Genomic DNA, 18,482 nt, shown 5'->3' with positions numbered 1-18,482 from the left:
TTCCCCGATCTTCCCTTATATTCCACAACAACCACAATATTATACACAACAAAAATGTGTCACCCATATCATGAACCTTATAGTGAAAGTCGTGTTTGTACATTTCGTGGAATGCATTATTAAGATTAAAGAAGTCATAGTTTGGTTAAACAGTTCAAACTATAGAGTAGATGAGATAAATAGATGTTTTTTTTTATTTAACGACCGTGACGAGAGGAACTTCCACCCATATAACAATACTAGGTGGAACTCGAATTTTTAATGTTAAAATTCTTCTTGGCCGATAGATATGCATAAATTATTAGTGAATACGTGAAAAGGTTCGGGGGCTATAACATAACCGAAGAAGACATCGCAATTGCTAAGTGCTTTTTTTTCAACTTTTACATTACACACTCACATTTTATTTAGCACTTTATAATGTTGCAAGAATTGCTGAACGATCTAAAAGTTTACATATTTGGCCTTTTTTAAAGTTTTACATTTTAATTCCTTTAATTTATCATTTAAATTGATTTTTTTTTATTTTCTATTAAATTAACGGAAATACTAATTTTTGTTAAGCTTAACGGTAGAACCTCTACCGTTAAGTAAAATAATGCCTAACGGTAAAACTGCTACCGTTGAAAGTAATGATAATAGCGGTAATTTCGTTAGCTACCAAAATACCCAGATGAATGACATATAATATACCCAATTGTCTATGACTTTGTAATTTCTCATATTGGTACTGACACGCTCGTATTTCTTTGGCAACACGTGTTTCTTCTGTTTCATTTATTTTCCCTCCCTCTCCCACTTTGATTTCGTTTCATTTTGTGTGCGTGTCAGATTTTTTTTATCTCTTTTTCTCAGCGAGCGAGAGAGAGAGAGAGAGAGAGAGAGAGAGAGAGAGAGAGAATATGGCGTCCGTTTGGGCATGCTCGATGACCTCACAAGCAATGGCGGTGAAAACGATGATAACGGCGAAGAAAGTTACAAGCTCTAGAGTTGGTCCAGACAGAGACGGTGATGGTTTTTTCCCATCTTTCCTTCCCAATGAAGTTGCGAATATCAAAGACCCGTTCGCTCGGAACCTCGCTCGGAGGATCGAGAGACTGCCTGTTCAGGTCGGAACCTATACTTGATATTGATTTCTCTACCGGGACTCTCTTTGTTCTTTTTTGGGTGAAAATGATATTTTGTTTTCTTGTATGATCAGCCATTATCGTTTTGTTGGTCGATTTATAATTGTACGGTCCGATTTTACTGAGAAACCTTGAATAAAGCATTTAACTATAATATTAGTCTGTCCCACCAGTGACCAGTCTCTGGTAAAGCTCTTTAATTCTTTACGCAAAAAAAAAAAAAAAAAAAAAAAAGAAAAAAAGAATGAGCTATTATACTCTGTCTGGTCTGAGACTTATGGGGTATCTATCAATAAAATTGGTGTAATCTAATTCCAATGAGGTTTATTACACTAGCAAGTTAGGTTTATATTAATCTGAAATGTATACAAGAGAAGTGCAAGTTTACACCATTTCCATAGGTTTTTTTTTTCTTTTTCATAGAAAAATTAAATAATTGGAACCCAATCAATGTTATTTCTCTATGAAATGTGAGTCTAAGTGGTTACAGTGATCAAACGCAGTTTGGAGGCTCGGAGAGTTCGATCATGAGCAGCTGTGTGAAGCCGTTTAATCGGAGTGACACCGCTCCGGTGGTGTTGCTTCATTGCTTTGACAGGTCTGTAAGCTATAACGCCATGTGAATTCAGGCCTTAACATTGGTATATATACACGTGCACAAATTAGAGGACCAATTATTGTATCATGTTTTTTTTTTTTTTTATTATTTCTCATCAGCTCTTGTTTGGAATGGCGTTGTGTTCATCCGTTGCTCGAGGAGGCTGGCTTTGAGACGTGGGCTGTGGATATTCTCGGTTGGGGTTTCTCCGATTTAGGTTTGTTCATTCTTTGTTTCACTTGTTCCTTTAGGCTACTTTTTTTTAACTTGAAAGATGATAGGGACAGAAAAAAAAAAAAAAAAAAACCCTTGTTTGGATAGAGGAAAATTTTTTGTTTTTTATAATTTAAAGGAAACTTTGAAGTAGAATAGTATATAAACTAAATGAATATGGGTTTCATTTTCATCAAAAATATAGCATGGAATATCGAAATTCAAGGAACTTCACCTATGTACTAAATTTTCTTTTTTTCCTTTTTTTTTTCTTTAAATGTTTCAAACTAGCATGTGAAAATAGTAAGGAATGTACTTTATCTTCCTTGGTTTATCCTTGACTACTAATGCAGAAATAATTTTGGCCACTGAAGTTGTACTCACCGTTTTACTTGTTCGAAATGAAGGCTTTATTGTTTGACTGGGAAAACTAAAGTACATATATCGGATTTAGTCTGATCCTAATTCGTGTGATGACCAGAAACACTTCCAAGTTGCGACGTGGCATCAAAACGCCATCACCTCTATCAGGTTCTTTTGTTGAGTTCTCATGAACATTCAGAAATCTAATCACCAAAAAGTGTATCTATTGTGCTACTCTTGGAACTAAAGAAGTGTTGACCTTCTATTCCATTCTAGTTCTGGAAATCCTACATCAAGAAGCCAATGGTTTTGGTGGGACCGAGCCTCGGCGCGGCTGTTGCAATTGACTTTGCGGTCCATTATCCACAAGCTGTAAGTTCTTCTCTTCTTCTACCGAGCGCTGACTGTGATTCAAACCCCGAAACCGCTTTCTAATAAAAAGCCGTTTTTTCAATTTGTTGGTCAAATATTTATTCACTTGGCACTTTTAACCCATCCAAAACTATAGGCTCCAAGATTTTATGCAGCTAATGGTTTGATCTCTTCATTAAAGCTGTTGAGTACAATAAAATTTATATTCACCGAAATCATATGCATTTGAAGAAAAAAAATTATACTATTTACACAAGTTGTTTTTTAAATCTGATGAAAATAAAAGACAAACTGGTAAACAGTCACTTGGTTTTTTTCCTTCTTTTTTAACTACCCTACGCGTAAATCAAATTAATACAAAATCAACATCTTTACTCTTCATTGGCGTTTGTTTGATTTACAGGTTAAAAAGTTGGTCTTGATTAACGCGAGTGTCTATGCAGAAGGAACTGGGAACCTAGCAAAGTTGCCTGAAATTGTGGCCTATGCCGGGGTAGGCTGATCTGAATAAAACTATATCATTGTAGCTATATACAGTGCGCTTTTAGGCTTTTAGTGTAGCTATATATAAAAGATGAACAAACCAACTAAACATTTTTTTTTTTTGATCCAGGTATCTTTGTTGAAGAGCATGCCTCTACGCTTCTATGCAAATGTCCTGGCTTTCAGTTGCATTTCCTTAACAACTACCCTGGACTGGACCAACGTAAGATTTGCATTAATATGCATTTGGGTAATTTCTTTAATCAATGTTATTTAGATAAAGATGCCATCTTTTTTCGACATTTTTAGATTGGCCGATTGCATTGCCTTCTGCCATGGTGGGAAGACTCGACAGTCAGTTTCATAAGTAGTGGTGGTTACAACGTTTCTGGTAAAATAAAACAGGCAAGTCTCTAGCTAATTTCTCCAATCTGTTTATCGACCATATCGCGTAGAGAATAGCTGAGACATTTGAAAACTTTTTCAGGTGAAGCAAAAGACCCTCATCATTTGTGGCGAGAACGATCAAATCATCAGCTACAAACAAACAATGGTCAGTCTTTGTGAATAAGCTCTTTTTAATCTGAAACGGTTCAGTTTACGATTTTTTTGGACCAACAACCGGACCGAATTAGTCTGAACCCAAAATTTGGTCATCCAGATTTCGGTTACCAGTTCAAAACTGTTATCCGGATCAAACTAGTTTATTTTCCTGGAATTCTTTTTACCTATTTAGCAAAATAATCGGTTATCCGGTTTATTCAACAAATGGTTAAATAGCTGAAAACCCATTTACTTGGATATTTGCGGCGAAAACGATCACATCATCAGATACAAACAAACAATGGTCAGTCTTTGTTAACAAGCGCTTTTTATCGGTTCGGTTTTCGCCTGTTTTAAGAACCGGAACCAAATTTCCGGACTTCCAATTTTTTGGACCAATTATTGGACCGAATTGGTTCAATTAACTGATGTCTAATTTGAAAAATGATTTTGAAAAGCGATTATCCAGTTCTGAAACCGCGTGTCCAAAAAATCAGTTACTCGGGTTCAAAATTGGTTATCCAGTTCAAACCGGTTTATTTTCTAGCAATATAGCTTCATAAATTGGATCCGATTAACGAAGCCAAACTTTTGATTTGATGATGATACTACTATCCCGATCTAAAATGTTAAATGCCTTCTTCTCTTGATCTCTCACATTATAGACTAACCCAACGTCTATTATTTAGTACCAACCCCTTTTTCACGAAGTTTCTATTTATGTCTAAAGATCGTAACATGGTGCTCATTGAAAAACCTTCCATGTGGGTATTTTGTGAAAACCTTTTGCAGAGGTTACACTGCGAGCTTCCTGATTCGAAAATGAAGCTGATACCAAACACCGGGCATTTACCGCACGTCGAGAAGCCCGAATCCGTTGCACAGCTCGTAGAGGAGTTCCTTCGAGAAGATTCCATGGAAAAGCCCGTTCCGGATTTGATGGGTCGTTTCTCTGCGGCTCAGGCCTATTATTCTCTCCCGCTTTCGATTTTAAGAGGTTAATTTGCAGGCGCAAGTTTTGTAACTGAATGGGTTGTACCAATATAGAAATAATAATGGTGTATAGTACTGGAATCAGTGTATTAGAAAATGATTAGTAATTTCGGTAGCGGTATATTCATGATGATATACTTTTTGTTGGATGATCTTTGATGAGCTCAGCACCAAAATCCAGGGCTGTTTTGAGTCTATGTGCGTGTATAGTCATACATAGGGTTTTACAAAATAAAATACAAATTATGCCATTGAATACCGATGCAGGATGATAAATTGTAATATTGATGTGCGAGAAAATGATATATGAACAAAGAGAGAAGTTCCATGTATACATACAGAAAAAGTCAGCAGGTTAGAAAATCATGTTGATGGAGGTAGTGAGTGGTAATTACTTGGTTGACTTGACTTGACTTGAGACATCGCTGCTCGTTTACATCATTCCTCCATTTGACTTGTATACTTCATCATCTTCGTCAATCTTTTATCTCACGGAATAATGAATATTCTCATCCCCGCGATGCTATTCCTGGCTGGCGCCTTTGGACAGACGACATCACTGTACAACCCTCCCGACAACATAGCCCTCGACTGCATCCACGCTTACCTAAAGCCACCGAAGAAGGGAGTGACGTGAACTCCAAGCTACCGGACTTCTTGGGGGTCTGCCGATGAATTCAAGTACACGATTCCGATCATGGCCAACCCAAAGTTCATCCGCCTCCACTTTGGCCAGGATGAACGCGTCGATTGCATTCTCCATGAGAGCCGGCGGGTACGTCCTCCAATCCAACTTCACCTGCTCTCCGGTGGAGGCGGAGATGGTCGTGAGGGAGTACATAATGGTGGTTAGTGGTGGTGACGTGACCATCGCTTTCACTCCGGTCCCGGGGGAGTCAGCCTTTGTAATTGGGATCAAAGTCGTTTCTATGCCCTCCGATCTCTACTACACCGTTGTCCCTGCTTCCAGTAATGGCCTCGATTGGGTTGGGCAGCAGAGCCCGTACTTTCTGGGTAACAACACAACTCTGGAGGCAATGTACAAGGTTGACGTTGGAGCGGAGATACAGATTCCGTTGGACCGTGACAACCAGAATGTTCCGGTCGTGGGAAACAGAGAATCCTTACTTGACCTTCCGAGGGTACATTGTTAGACCCGCTATACTAAAAAACATCCTTCTTAACTTCTCTATGATCCCCAACTTCACGGCCCCGTAGACCGTCTACAAGACTGCGCGGTCTCTAGGGAACCAAGAGGATACATTGTTAATGAGGAGCTACAACCGAACGTGGGAGTTCTCCTTGGACCCCGGCAATAGCTACATGCTCAGGCTGCACTTTTGTGACATCGTCAAAGAGAGTAAGGCAATCGGCGACTAGGTTTTTATAGCCAACCAGACTGCCGAGGAGGGAACCGACATCATCCACTAGACGGGAGGGAAGTACATTCCCTATTTTAGGGACTGTGTCGCTACTGTCCTAGGGAAAGGAAAGTAGAACCTCACCCTTCTCTTCATTCCATCGATCTTAAATACCACTCCATGTACTAAGACACCATTCTGAATGACCCGAGATCTACAAATCGAGCAACCACGGCAGCCTCGATGGCATCAATCACGATCCAGTCATGGGTTCAATAAGATCCACTAACTTGGAATAGCCGGGAAAAAATAGTGAAGATCATTATCATCACTGGAGTTGCTTCTGGCATTATTCTGTTGGCTTTCTTCCAGGCATTATTCCTCGATGAGGCAGGATGAGCGAGGGAAAACCAGACGTGATTGACATGAAGGCCAAATCTCGTTTTCTCGAGATATCGAGCCTCCACATTGACATCTGTCGGTGTTTCTCATTCGGCTCGAGGCATGCATCAGCGCCGCACGTGGGCTCCACTACCTCCATGCTAGTGCCAAACATGTGGTCATCCACCAATGTCAAGACCACCAACATCCTGCTCGACGAAAAATTGGTTGCAAAGTCTCGGACTTCGGCCTCTCAAGGGCCGGGACCACCACGATGTCCAAGTGCCACGTGAGCATCCAAGTGAAGGGAAACTTCGAGTAGTGACCACGCTCAAACTGTGGAATTGCTAAGCGGTTGTTGGTAGCACAAGGAAAACGGAGTTGTATGAACGAGGAGGCAAAAACTGAAAATGAAAACTAAAACCAAACATATAGTTGTAAAGGAAATATAAAAATGAAAAAGATTTTTTTTTAGATTAAAAAGTTAATAAAATCAATTAGCGGAAAACACAAGGCGTCGGGTTATCCCAGACCTACGCCGAGGTATTGACGGTGATTCTCAAATATCGCAGAACAGAATGTGATACGATGAGATAGAATGCAATAGAAACAAAGACACAGAGAACGGGTTACCCACTCTTAATGGTCAAAGTTAACCCCCCTTTCATTCCGAATTCTTTAATTCGGAATGAATCAAATCTCCCCAAGTAGGATTCGAACCTACGACCAGTCAGTTAACAGCCGACCGCTCTACCACTGAGCTACTGAGGAACAACAGGAGGTTAGATCTCATAAAGTTCAATTCCCGTAAAGTTCAATTCCCGTTCTCAACCCATGCCCAATATGAGTTAGAAGTTTACTTTGTAACTCCCGTAACTTCTTCGTAGTGGCCCCGTTCCATGCCTCATTTCATAGGCAACCTCAAAGTGGCTCTAATTTATTATATTCCATCTATATCCTAATTCCATTCAGTTAATACCCCTTTGGTGTCATTGAGATAAGAGATGTCGTTTCTAGTCTATCTCTTTCTATATATGGAAAGTTAAAAAATCATCATAGGGGGGGGGGGGGGGGGGGGGGGGGAGGGTTTCTAATGATTTTTCAATCTTTTATACTAGGTAATCTGGTATCCTTATGCATGAAGATAATAAATTCGGTCGTTGCGGTCGGACTCTATTATGGATTTCTGACCACATTCTCCATAGGTCCCTCTTATCTCCTCTTTCTCCGAGCTCGCGTTATGGAAGAAGGAACCGAGAAAAAAGTATCAGCAACAATCGGTTTTATTACGGGGCAGCTCATGATGTTCATATCCATCTATTATGTGCCTCTGCATCTAGCATTGGGTAGACCTCATACAATAACTGTCCTAGCTCTACCGTATCTTTTGTTTCATTTCTTCTGGAACAATCACAAACACTTTTTTTTATTATCGATCTACTAACAGAAATTCAATGCGTAATCTTAGCATTCAATGTGTATTCCTGAATAATCTCATTTTTCAATTATTCAACCATTTCATTTTACCAAATTCAATGTTAGTCAGATTAGTCAACATTTATATGTTTCGATGCAACAACAAGATGTTATTTGTAACAAGTAGTTTTGTTGGTTGGTTAATTGGTCACATTTTATTCATGAAATGGGTTGGATTGGTATTAGTCTGGATACAGCAAAATAATTCTATTAGATCTAATAAGTACCTAGTGTCAGAATTGAGAAATTTTGTGGCTCGAATCTTTAGTATTCTCTTATTTATTACCTGTGTCTACTATTTAGGCAGAATACCGTCACCCATTCTTACTAAGAAACTGAAAGAAACCTCAGAAAGGGGGGAAAGCGAGGAAGAAACAGAAATAGAAACAATTTCAGAAACGAAGGGGACTAAACAGGAACAAGAGGGATCCACTGAAGAAGATCCTTCTCCTTCCCTTTTTTGGGAAGAAAAGGAGGATCCGTACAAAATCGATGAAAAGGAAGAGATACGAGTCAATGGGAAGGAAAAAACAAAAGATGAATTCCTATTGAAAGAGACACAATATAAAAACAGACCCATTTATGAAACTTATTATCTGAATGTGGATCGGAATCAAGAAAATTCGAAGTTAGAAATATTTCAAGAAAAAAAAAATTACGCAACTTTCGCTTTCAAAAACCTTTTGTGAATATTCTTTTTAACTATAAAAAATGGAATCGGCCGTTTCGGTCTTTAAAAACCTATAAATTAAAAAAAATATTAATATGTAAGATACATAAAGTAAGAGATAGGAAGAAATTCGACCACCCCCTACAAATTTAAAACTTTCTCCTACTAAAATGCTTGCAATACCGAACCCATTTGTAATTCCATCAATTATTCGTCTATCAAAAAAATTCATAACTTCTGCAAAAAATATTATACCTTGAGTTAAGAGAATTCTATAGAAAAAATCAATATAACCGCGATTATATGACCAAGCATATATCACATATATTGTTTTATCAGCAAAAATTTTCCATTTCTTAGAAAAAATTTCGACAACTGAATTAAAGAAATCTAAATTTTGTAAAGATGAATAAACAGGCTTATAGAAAAAAGAAGCTATCAAGATTCCACAAGAAGCTATACTGAATGAAAAAGTTATATTTGTTAGAAACTCATACCAATCCCAACTTATTAATAGTTTTTTATTTTGATGTAAAAGACTTATAGCCGGAATTAACATTTTAGATAATATATCCAATGGTATTCATTTTTGAGTGAATTGAGTGAAGAAAGGAATTCCTATTACTCCTAGGAACAAAGTAAATAAACCTAATACAGGCATAGGAAATAACATAGTATTGTCTGACTCATGGGGATCCAAAAAACTTTTCTTAGTCCCGAAATCGGGAATAGTATAGAAAGACACTGTCATACTGCTTGCATTACTATTAAGTGTATTTTTTTTTTAGAAAAAAAATATTTTTATCATTTTTCTTTGTTAATAAAGGTAATAAGGAAAAATTGGTTTTAATTTTCTCTTGTCCCTCTCTACCCCATAAGGATGTTGAATAAACCGAGCTTTTTTTTTTGACACTATAAGTTTGAAAATAAAAATTTAAATGGCCCTCAAACGTAAGTAAATATATACGAAACATATAAAACGCAGTTAATCCCGCGGTAGAACAAGCAATTATTGCAAAAAACGGTGAATACAACCAAGTATCATTAAGAATTTCATCTTTGGACCAAAAACAGCCAAGAGGCGGAATACCACAAAGAGAAAGTGTCCCCACTAAAAATAATGTTCTTGTAATCGGTACCTGTTTTTTTAAACCTCCCATAAGACCCAAATTCTGGCCTTTATCTGGAGAATAACCAACAATAGTTTCCATTGAATGAATAATGGATCCGGAGCCTAAAAACAATAATGCTTTGGAATAAGCATGAGTGATCAAATGAAACAAAGCCGCTTGATAAGAACCCATACCGAGAGCTAACATCATATAGCCCAATTGAGACATTGTGGAATAAGCTAAACCCCTCTTACTATCTTTTTGAGCAAAACCTAAAGTGGCCCCTAAAAGTAATGTTATTATACCTATCAACGCAATTAGATTCATTATGTATGGTAAAACTATTAAAAGCGGTAGAAGGCGGGCGACAAGAAAAATACCAGCTGCTACCATAGTAGCAGCATGTATAAGAGCTGAAATAGGGGTAGGCCCCTCCATGGCATCGGGTAACCATACATGAAGGGGAAATTGAGCAGATTTCGCAATCGCACCCGCAAATAATAGAAAGGCGCACAAAGTAGAAAAGAAAAAATTAACTTCATTCTTATAAACCACTTTTTTGAATATTTCAAATAAATCTCGAAATTCTAAACTGCCCGTTATCCAATAAAAGCCTAAAATTGCTAATAATAAACAAAAATCTCCAACGCGATTAGTCACAAATGCTTTTTGACAAGCATTCGCTGCAATAGGCCGGGTGAACCAAAACCCTATTAATAGATAAGAACACGGTCCAACGAATTCCCAAAAAAAATAAATTTGTATCATATTACAACTAGTAACTAATCATAACATTGACGTATTGAAAAGATTCATATAAGCAAAAAACCTCAAATATCCCTGATCATGAGACATATAATAATCACTATAAATAAGAACTAGAATTCCGACAGTAGTTATTAATATTAACATAATAGAAGCAAGTGGGTCAATTAAAGAACCAAATTCTAACGAAAAGTCATTATTGATAGTCCAAGACCATATAGATAGATAGATATTAGGTTTATTCACTTGTTGAATAGCCCAGATAAGTTGAAAAAATCATAACTATACTTAAGAATAAAATACTTGTAAAAACCCACATACGGCGAAGAGCTTTTGTTGCCATGGGGAAAAGTAAAAGTCCAGCTCCCATTAATATAGGAACTGGAAGGGGAATAAAAGGTATAATCCATGAATATTGATATGTATATTGCATAAAAAAAAATTTATATCCTAATCTAATTGTTTATGATTTACCGGCTCTTATTTTTTTTTTAATGAAAGGGTTCGGTTAATAAAAAAAAATAGAGAATTTAATAGTCCTAATTATTTGTACGTATTATTACACTAATTTATATATCTATTATCTATAGCACAAGGATAAAAAATTACATAAAAAAAATAAAGAAGTGTTTGACCCGAATTAGAATAAACTCTAATTTTTATCAAAAACGTTATTTTTTGTTGGCTTATTGAGAATCATTAACCAATAGATTTTTGGAAGGTAATTTTTGTGTAAGAAAGTAAGAAAAGACATCTTTTTTTTTAGTAAAGGCTGGGATCTTCAAACCATAATATCCAATTCTAACACTTGGCGCTCCTCCCTCCCTAAAATTAAAAGGAGGAATTAACAACATAGCTTTTATAAACTTTATAGATTAAGTACAAGTCTTTTATACATTTTCAAATTTAATGTACTCTTTGTAAGGCCCCGACCTATTAAATTTGAAATCAATAAGGTATGGGGGTTTAAACTTTTGATGAGTTTATCACCCATATAAATAGAAGTAGGACAACAAATATAAATTTTAGAGAGATATTGTTGTCGGCCCGTCTAGGGCCGATGAGGACAAAGGCATCTCTTCAACCCACGTGGCTGGTGCGAGGTCTCGGGCGGCGAAACCCCGACCCAACCAGGGGCCGGCCCAAACCAATGGCCAAGTCAATGGCTCACTCGGCCATTGGGCAGTTCACTCGGCCAATGGCCGAGTGAACCCTCCAGCCACCAAGGCAATTCACTCGGCCATTGGCCGAGTGAACCTTCCAGCAGTTCACTCGGCCAATGGCCGAGTGAACCCTCCAGCCGCCAAGGCAGTTCACTCGGCCATTGGCCGAGTGAACCTTCCAGCAGTTCACTCGGCCAATGGCCGAGTGAACCTTCCAGCTGCCCCTGCAGTTCACTCGGCCATTGGCCGAGTGAACCTTCCAGCAGTTCACTCGGCCAATGGCCGAGTGAACCTCAGCCGGCCCAAGCTTTTCACTCGGCCAATGGCCGAGTGAACCTCACCACCATGTTCACTCGGCCATTGGCCGACCCAGCCACTCAATGGTCGAACCAAGCAAGTTCACTCGGCCAAGGGGTCTTCAAACCACCCCTTGGCTACCTATAAATAGAGGGGCCGCTCCCCTACTCCAGGTAATCCATTCTTGGGTACTGAAACGCTGTCGAACTCGTACCTCGCTCGTTTCTCTCAAGTCTCGGCCTCTAAACACCCCTAAAACCTCTATACTCCACCTCAATCCCACTAATGTTGAGCGTCGGAGAGGTAAACAGGGGCACCCCCCCTGTTTCCCCTTTGTAGTTCACAATCCCTTGTTTGCTTTTCAGGTATCAAGACGAGGTGAGCTTCACCCACAGCTAAGGGACGACTTGGGATACCAAGTCCGACACGCTCGAGTCGAGACGAGACCACTTGGTCTGGCCTTGGGTCTGACCGTCTTTGGCTCCTAAATAGTTGTCCGAAAAACAGCGACAACAGATATAAAGAAGGGTGCGAAGTCTTTTTTTTTACTATATTGGGATATACAGGCTAGAAAATAAATAGATAACCAGATAAGAAAAAGTAAAAAACAATTGGTTTTTTTGAACAATAGATAATAGATGTCTTTGACATTCAACTATACCAATAAAAAAGGGATTTTTAATGGCTGTTCCGAAAAAACGGACTTCGATCTCAAAAAAACGTATTCGTAAAAATTTTTGGAAAAATAAAGGATATTGGGCAGCATTCAAAGCTTTTTCATTAGGTAAATCTCTTTCTACAAGGAATTTCAAAAGTTTTTTTTATGCAACAAAAAAATAATAAAAGATTCTAAAAACCTGAGTTGCTTTGATTCGAAAAGGAGTAAGTCTATTTTGTTTTTAATTAATTATAAGTTATTTATAAATTTTATTAGTTTCATAGAACTAATAAGAAAAATCCATATTTTATAATGTTTTGACCCGATCAATAACAATGATTAATTAGGTTTGGTTTTCTAATTAAAAATTTCTTGTTTCTTTGAATTTGAAATAAGGACTAAACAGAAGATTTAACCTTTTTTTGAATATGTTTTATCGTTTTTATGATGGGAAAAATAAGAATCCCCATCGATATTAAAAAAAGGAAAGACTTTTCCTTTTTTTAAGTGATTATAGGACGAATACGCTAATTTTAGATGCTATGTTTTCACTCAAAGATCAATCAATAAACATATATTGCATTGAATTGACTACATCGCTCTCGACAATTGAATAAAAAGGGGGTTATTATGATTTCGAACAAGCCGCTATGGTGAAATTGGTAGACACGCTGCTCTTAGGAAGCAGTGCTAAAGCATCTCGGTTCGAGTCCGAGTGGCGGCATGTCATGTTCTAAATAAGTCCTATACTAAGTTCAACTACCGAATTCAATTCAATTATCCTATAATTGATATTGAATTGAAATCCCCTCTTTATTTTTATTTTAAATTTGTTATGATATTTTCAACTTTAGAGCATATATTTACACATATTTCCTTTTCAGTCATTTCAATTGTAATTACAATGCATTTGCTAACCTTATCAGTAGATGAAATCTTAAGACTATCTGATTCGTCAGAAAAGGGGATGATTACTACTTTTTCCTGTCTAACGGGATTATTAGTGACTCGTTGGATTTATTTGGAACATTTACCATTAAGTACATTATATGAATCATTAATTTTTCTTTCATGGAGTTTCTCCAGTATTCATATGATTCCATATTCCAAATTTTGCTACTTCAGGCCTTTTAACTGAAATGAGCCAATCCGAAATATTAGTACCCGCTCTTCAATCCTATTGGTTAATAATGCACGTAAGTATGATGGTATTGGGCTATGCAGCTCTTTTATGCGGATCCTTATTATCAATAGCTATTCTAGTTATTATATTTAAAAATTTAATAGTAAGTTTTAGTAAAAGCGAAAATTTTGTAAACTATCCAATTTCGCCGGGCAAAATTCAATACATAATAGATAAAAAGAGCCGGTTAAACCGTTTACTAAAAACTTATTTTATTTTTTCTAGGAATTATTACAGGTTTTACTTGATTGAACAATTTGATTTTTGGAGTTATCGTATTATTAGTCTAGGGTTTCTTTTTTTAACGATAGGTATTCTTTCGGGAGCTGTATGGGCTAATGAAGCATGGGGGGCGTATTGGAATTGGGATCCAAAGGAGACTTGGGCTTTTATTACTTGGATCATATTTGCAATTTATTTACATATTCGAATAACTAAAAGTTTTAAAACTGAAAATTCTGCAATTGTCGCAGCAATGGGCTTTCTTAAAACTGAAAATGAAAACTAAAACCAAACATATAGTTGTAAAGGAAATATAAAAATGAAAAAGATTGTTTTTGAGATTAAAAAGTTAATAAAATCAATTAGAGGAAAACACAAGGCGTCGGGTTACTCAATTGCTCCATTTACCAATTATCAATACAGTTCCACACGTATAACTCAATTACAAGTTTCACAACCCAAACAAGTAATCGGAAAATCAACGTTAAGATCAACTAATAAAACAATGTTTTTAGTCATGAACAATCTCTTTCAATTAAGACCGTGACTAAAAGTCTATTAGATATGCTAAATCGACGATATAAAAAGTGATTATAATGAAGTCTAGAGTTAGCCAACAAGATAATATTCTTTCACGAATTTAATAATCAATCCCTAAACTTACAATATATCTAATCTACAAAATTGTAATAAAACAAAACCACAAAATAAGTGGAAAGAGAAATCTATACTCTTTAAAAATAACATAAATCAAGCATGACTAAATTCATATGAAAAATAAAAGAGTATAATTCTATGAGAGGAGAAAAAAGTTTGATTCATAAATAAAATTAAACATTAAAGCACAACAAGTGAAATCATAGTCGGTTACGTAAACTTACACAATTGAGATCACCCTTAGCCTTGCTAGAACCTTAGCGAATAATACAATTCATTCTCACAAAATTATAGAGAAAATATGAGAGAGTAAACTGATATTATTTAACTAATTTTCAAAATTAAAAATATGGTGTTAAAAAATAAAGCTTAAACCACTTATTTGTCATCTTCGCCACATGTTGTGTCATGATTTGCTACTTTGAAATGGTCAATGGTGAGAGAAACATGATGCTTCATTTGAAATAGGCCTCATGTCCATAAATGCACTTTGTTATTTTTGGAAACAGAAATGCTTTACACAACTACTCACGACTCACGACTCACGACCAAAGTGATAAATATTATTTTTTGTTTAAAATTTGTCTACGTGTCAACACTTGAGTGGATAGTTCAAAGTAGTGAGTTGTGACAAATAGCATTACTTTTTTGGAAATGAATAACTTTCCTTATGTAAATCACTCTCATGACACAAACGTGTGATGCAAACATAAAGCATCCTGGCAATTGAAGGGCACGCACCCGTCGTCCATGGAGAGAAATAGAAAACTTGCTAAATAGGTTGCTTTCTTTGGTGTGAACATGATATTAGCTTTTTAATCAACAATTAATGTTGCATCATAAAATATATCAAATTAGATATTTTCGTAATTAAATACCCAAAATAAGTATTTTCCAATTATAATTGTAGTCCACTAAAACCAACAAAGTAATTTTGTAAATAAAAATCATGTGAATAATACAATCTGTTGTCGCTCGTTTTCGGACAACTATTTAGAAGCCCCAAACGGTTCGACCCAAGGCCGGACCAAGTGGTCGCGTTCGGGCTTGAGCGTGTCGAACTCGGTATCCCGAGTCTTCCCTTAGCAGTGATTGGTGTTTGCTTCGTCCGTCGTTCGTCCTGCAAGAGAAGGTAACGATGAACTACAAAGGGGAAACAGAGGGGTTGTCTCTGTTTACCTCTCCGACGCTCAACATTAGTAGGATTGAGGTGGATATAGAGGGTTTAGGTGTTTAGAGGCCGAGGCTTAAGAGAAACGTGCGAGGTACGAGTTCGACGGCGTTTCAGTACTCAAATTCGGATTACCTGGACCGAGGGAGGGACCCTCGTATTTATAGGCGACCAAGGGACGTTTTGAAAGTCCCTTGGCCGAGTGAGGCTGAGTCGGCCATCGGCCGGGTGAGACTCGGTCGGCCGATGGCCGAGTGAAGTTGGGCCGCCGAGTGAGATTCACTCGGCCATTGGCCGAGTGAATGTGGGCCGCCGAGTGAGATTCACTCCGCCATTGGCCGAGTGAACGCTGGATGAGGTTCACTCGGCCATTGGCCGAGTGAATGTGGCCACCGAGTGAGATTCACTCGGCCATTGGCCGAGTGAATGCTGGATGAGGCTCACTCGGCCATTGGCCGAGTGAGGTTCACTCGGCCATTGGCTGAGTGAACGCTGGATGAGGTTCACTCGGCCATTGGCCGAGTGAGAGGCCTGGGCCGAGAGAGGACTCACTCGGCCATTGGCCGAGTGAGCTGTTGGGCCGGCAGGGAACTCACTCGACCATTGGCCGAGTGAACTTGGTGGGCCGACTGAGGGTTCACTCGGCCATTGGCCGAGTGAGCGTGATGGGCCGGTTGTGGGCTCACTCGGCCATTGGCCGAGTGAGCTCGTCCGGCCGCCCGAAATGCCGATCGCGTCATCGGACCTCGTCGGGCCGATAACATTAGCCCCCCGAGTTTTGCGCCGGGCGTAGCCTGTGTGGTAAACTCAAGCAAACTCCGTCTTTCCTCGCCTTTTCGGACCGCCCTATCATCAACTGGTAAGCCTGCGCCCTTAACTATTATTTTAATGTTTTCCGACGACGTGCTCGTCGTTACACGCCGATGGGGTCCCCCAATCACATGCCGACTACTGGGCCCCCCGAGGATCCCATCTCCCTCATTTTTGACAACCCTCGTGAGACCCTAGACGATTTCTTAGGTCGATTTTCACCACCCCGGTTGACCACCAATCTCTCCCAAGCTTGGGCTTGATTTTTCTGGATCGAGCGACGATGAACATGGACGACCGGGACTTTCCCACGGTGGACATTTGGCTGGCTGGCGCTGGCGAGGCCGAGGCGGCCGAGCGGGCCGAGATGGGCGCTGGCGTGGCCGAGCGGGCCGAGGCGGGCGCTGGCGTGGCCGAGGTGAGCGCTGGCAAGGCTGAGGCGTGCGCCGGCGGGGCCCAGGCGGCCGAGCAGGGCCGCGTCAACGCGTGGGGAGCCAGGAGTGGCTGGGTCGACCCTGTCTACCCCGGGTCCAGCCCCGCTGGGGCGTCTGCTGGCCCGCGCGCGACGATCCCGGCCGAGAAGAGCGCCGACGGGGCCGATAGGGCCGAGAGAGGCCGCGCCACCGTCGGGGAAGCCTTGACCGGTTAGGTCGGCGTCGTCTATGGTGGGCCCAGCCCCGGAGCGGCGCTTGAGGGGGTGCGCGCGACGAGCCCGGCCGTGGGGCACGCCGACAGGGCCGGAGGGGCCGACGCCGGCGTGGAAGGGATCGTGCCCGGCCGGGCCGGCATCGTGGAGGACCCCACCCTCTCGAATGGGGCTATGTTGCTGGTGGCCGGAGGCCGTGGTGGCTCAGATGGACCAGCGCGCGCGCGATGGGAGAGCGCCGCCGGCGGCGGTCGGCGTCGCAGGCGGCGGCCGGCGTCGCAGGCGGAGGCGCCGGTGCCGGAGACAAGGCGCGCCGGCCGTCCATCGCCGGAGGGGAAGGGGCGGCCAGCTTGGATCCCTCACAAACCCTAGTGCCCGTTGTGCCGGACCTAGGTGGGAGAGACTTGGATCCCTAACAAACCCTAGGGCCCATTGGGCCGGGCCTAGGTGGAAGAGTCTTGGCTCCCTTGCAAATCCTTGAGCCGGATCACGTACCTGGGCCGGACGCACACCACGAGGGTCACATGGCCGACCCAGCGCTCCACGGGCGTGGGGGAGACGTACCAGGGCCGGCCCTCGGTGAGAACGACCCTCGGGCTCGAGCGCTCGATGCGCGCCACGGGCCCACGACTGGGCCGGGCGTGCCGGCAGGGCCGCTTCCCGCGGCCAACACACAGGAAACGAGTTCTGTTGGGCCGATCGCACACACCACGGCTCGAGCGACCCACTCTAGCGAGCATCACGAGGAACTCCCCGGGCCGTGGGTTGCTCCAAATGCCGAGGGCTCGGGTGAGGCGTCGAGCCGCCGTACCCTATCGACTGCCCCGGCTAGTTTGACTGCTCCGGCGTCGACTTCCCGAGTTCTCTTTCATTCGCCAGCTTCAGGGGCTTGAGGAAGCGCTTTCGTATTCCGTCGACCGTATCGCTACTGCGGTCGTTGCCTGAAGATCTCCCGACCTGCCCTCGGAAGGGGTATGCCGCTGTTCACGAGGCGAGTCTCCGCGGGGGGCTGCGCCTGCCTTTTCAGCCCGTGATCCAGGATCTCCTGGCTCGTCTCAACGTCCATGCGGCCCAGATGTCTCCATCCTTCTACCGCATGGTGGCCGCCTGCCACATGATGCTGCATCGGGCGAAGGGCCGGGCCGTGACGGCCAATGATATCAGGAACCTCGTGGCTGTCTTTGACGTTCCCGGGAAACCTGGCTTCTACAAGGTTCA

At 40.9% G+C, this 18,482-nt stretch overlaps 1 protein-coding gene and 1 non-coding gene across 2 annotated transcripts; one reads left to right on the top strand and one right to left on the bottom strand.

Annotated features, from left to right (window-relative positions):
- Positions 1–832: 832 nt before the first annotated feature.
- LOC149407921 (alpha/beta hydrolase domain-containing protein VTE7-like) lies at positions 833–4,946 on the top strand. Its single transcript, XM_089627797.1, has 10 exons — positions 833–1,109; positions 1,631–1,725; positions 1,845–1,942; positions 2,420–2,469; positions 2,578–2,673; positions 3,077–3,166; positions 3,287–3,379; positions 3,466–3,561; positions 3,644–3,709; positions 4,492–4,946. Exons 1-10 carry the CDS (start codon positions 903–905, stop codon positions 4,699–4,701), a joined length of 1,101 nt encoding a protein of 366 aa, XP_089483923.1. The 5' UTR covers positions 833–902; the 3' UTR covers positions 4,702–4,946.
- Positions 4,947–7,133: 2,187 nt separating this feature from the next.
- Positions 7,134–7,205, bottom strand: TRNAN-GUU (transfer RNA asparagine (anticodon GUU)). The gene has a single exon. It is a non-coding gene; the product is annotated as a tRNA-Asn (tRNA).
- Positions 7,206–18,482: the final 11,277 nt, after the last annotated feature.

The sequence above is a fragment of the Urtica dioica genome, chromosome 1, assembly GCF_054948205.1.
Source record: "Urtica dioica subsp. dioica isolate 48M chromosome 1, U.dioica_male_clone48M_v1_H2, whole genome shotgun sequence".
In the NCBI taxonomy this organism is placed as follows: Eukaryota; Viridiplantae; Streptophyta; class Magnoliopsida; order Rosales; family Urticaceae; genus Urtica; species Urtica dioica.
This window is presented reverse-complemented; position numbering and strand designations above follow the sequence as displayed.

What these genes read in the sequence shown, in the direction of transcription:
- LOC149407921 (XM_089627797.1), top strand. Translation starts at nt 903, where the DNA reads ATGGCGTCCGTTTGGGCATGCTCGATGACCTCACAAGCAATGGCGGTG. An exon ending in TTGGGGTTTCTCCGATTTAG is followed by an intron (nt 1,943 to 2,419) that starts GTTTGTTCATTC and finishes TGTGATGACCAG; the next exon opens with AAACACTTCCAAGTTGCGAC. An exon ending in CGGTCCATTATCCACAAGCT is followed by an intron (nt 2,674 to 3,076) that starts GTAAGTTCTTCT and finishes TTTGATTTACAG; the next exon opens with GTTAAAAAGTTGGTCTTGAT.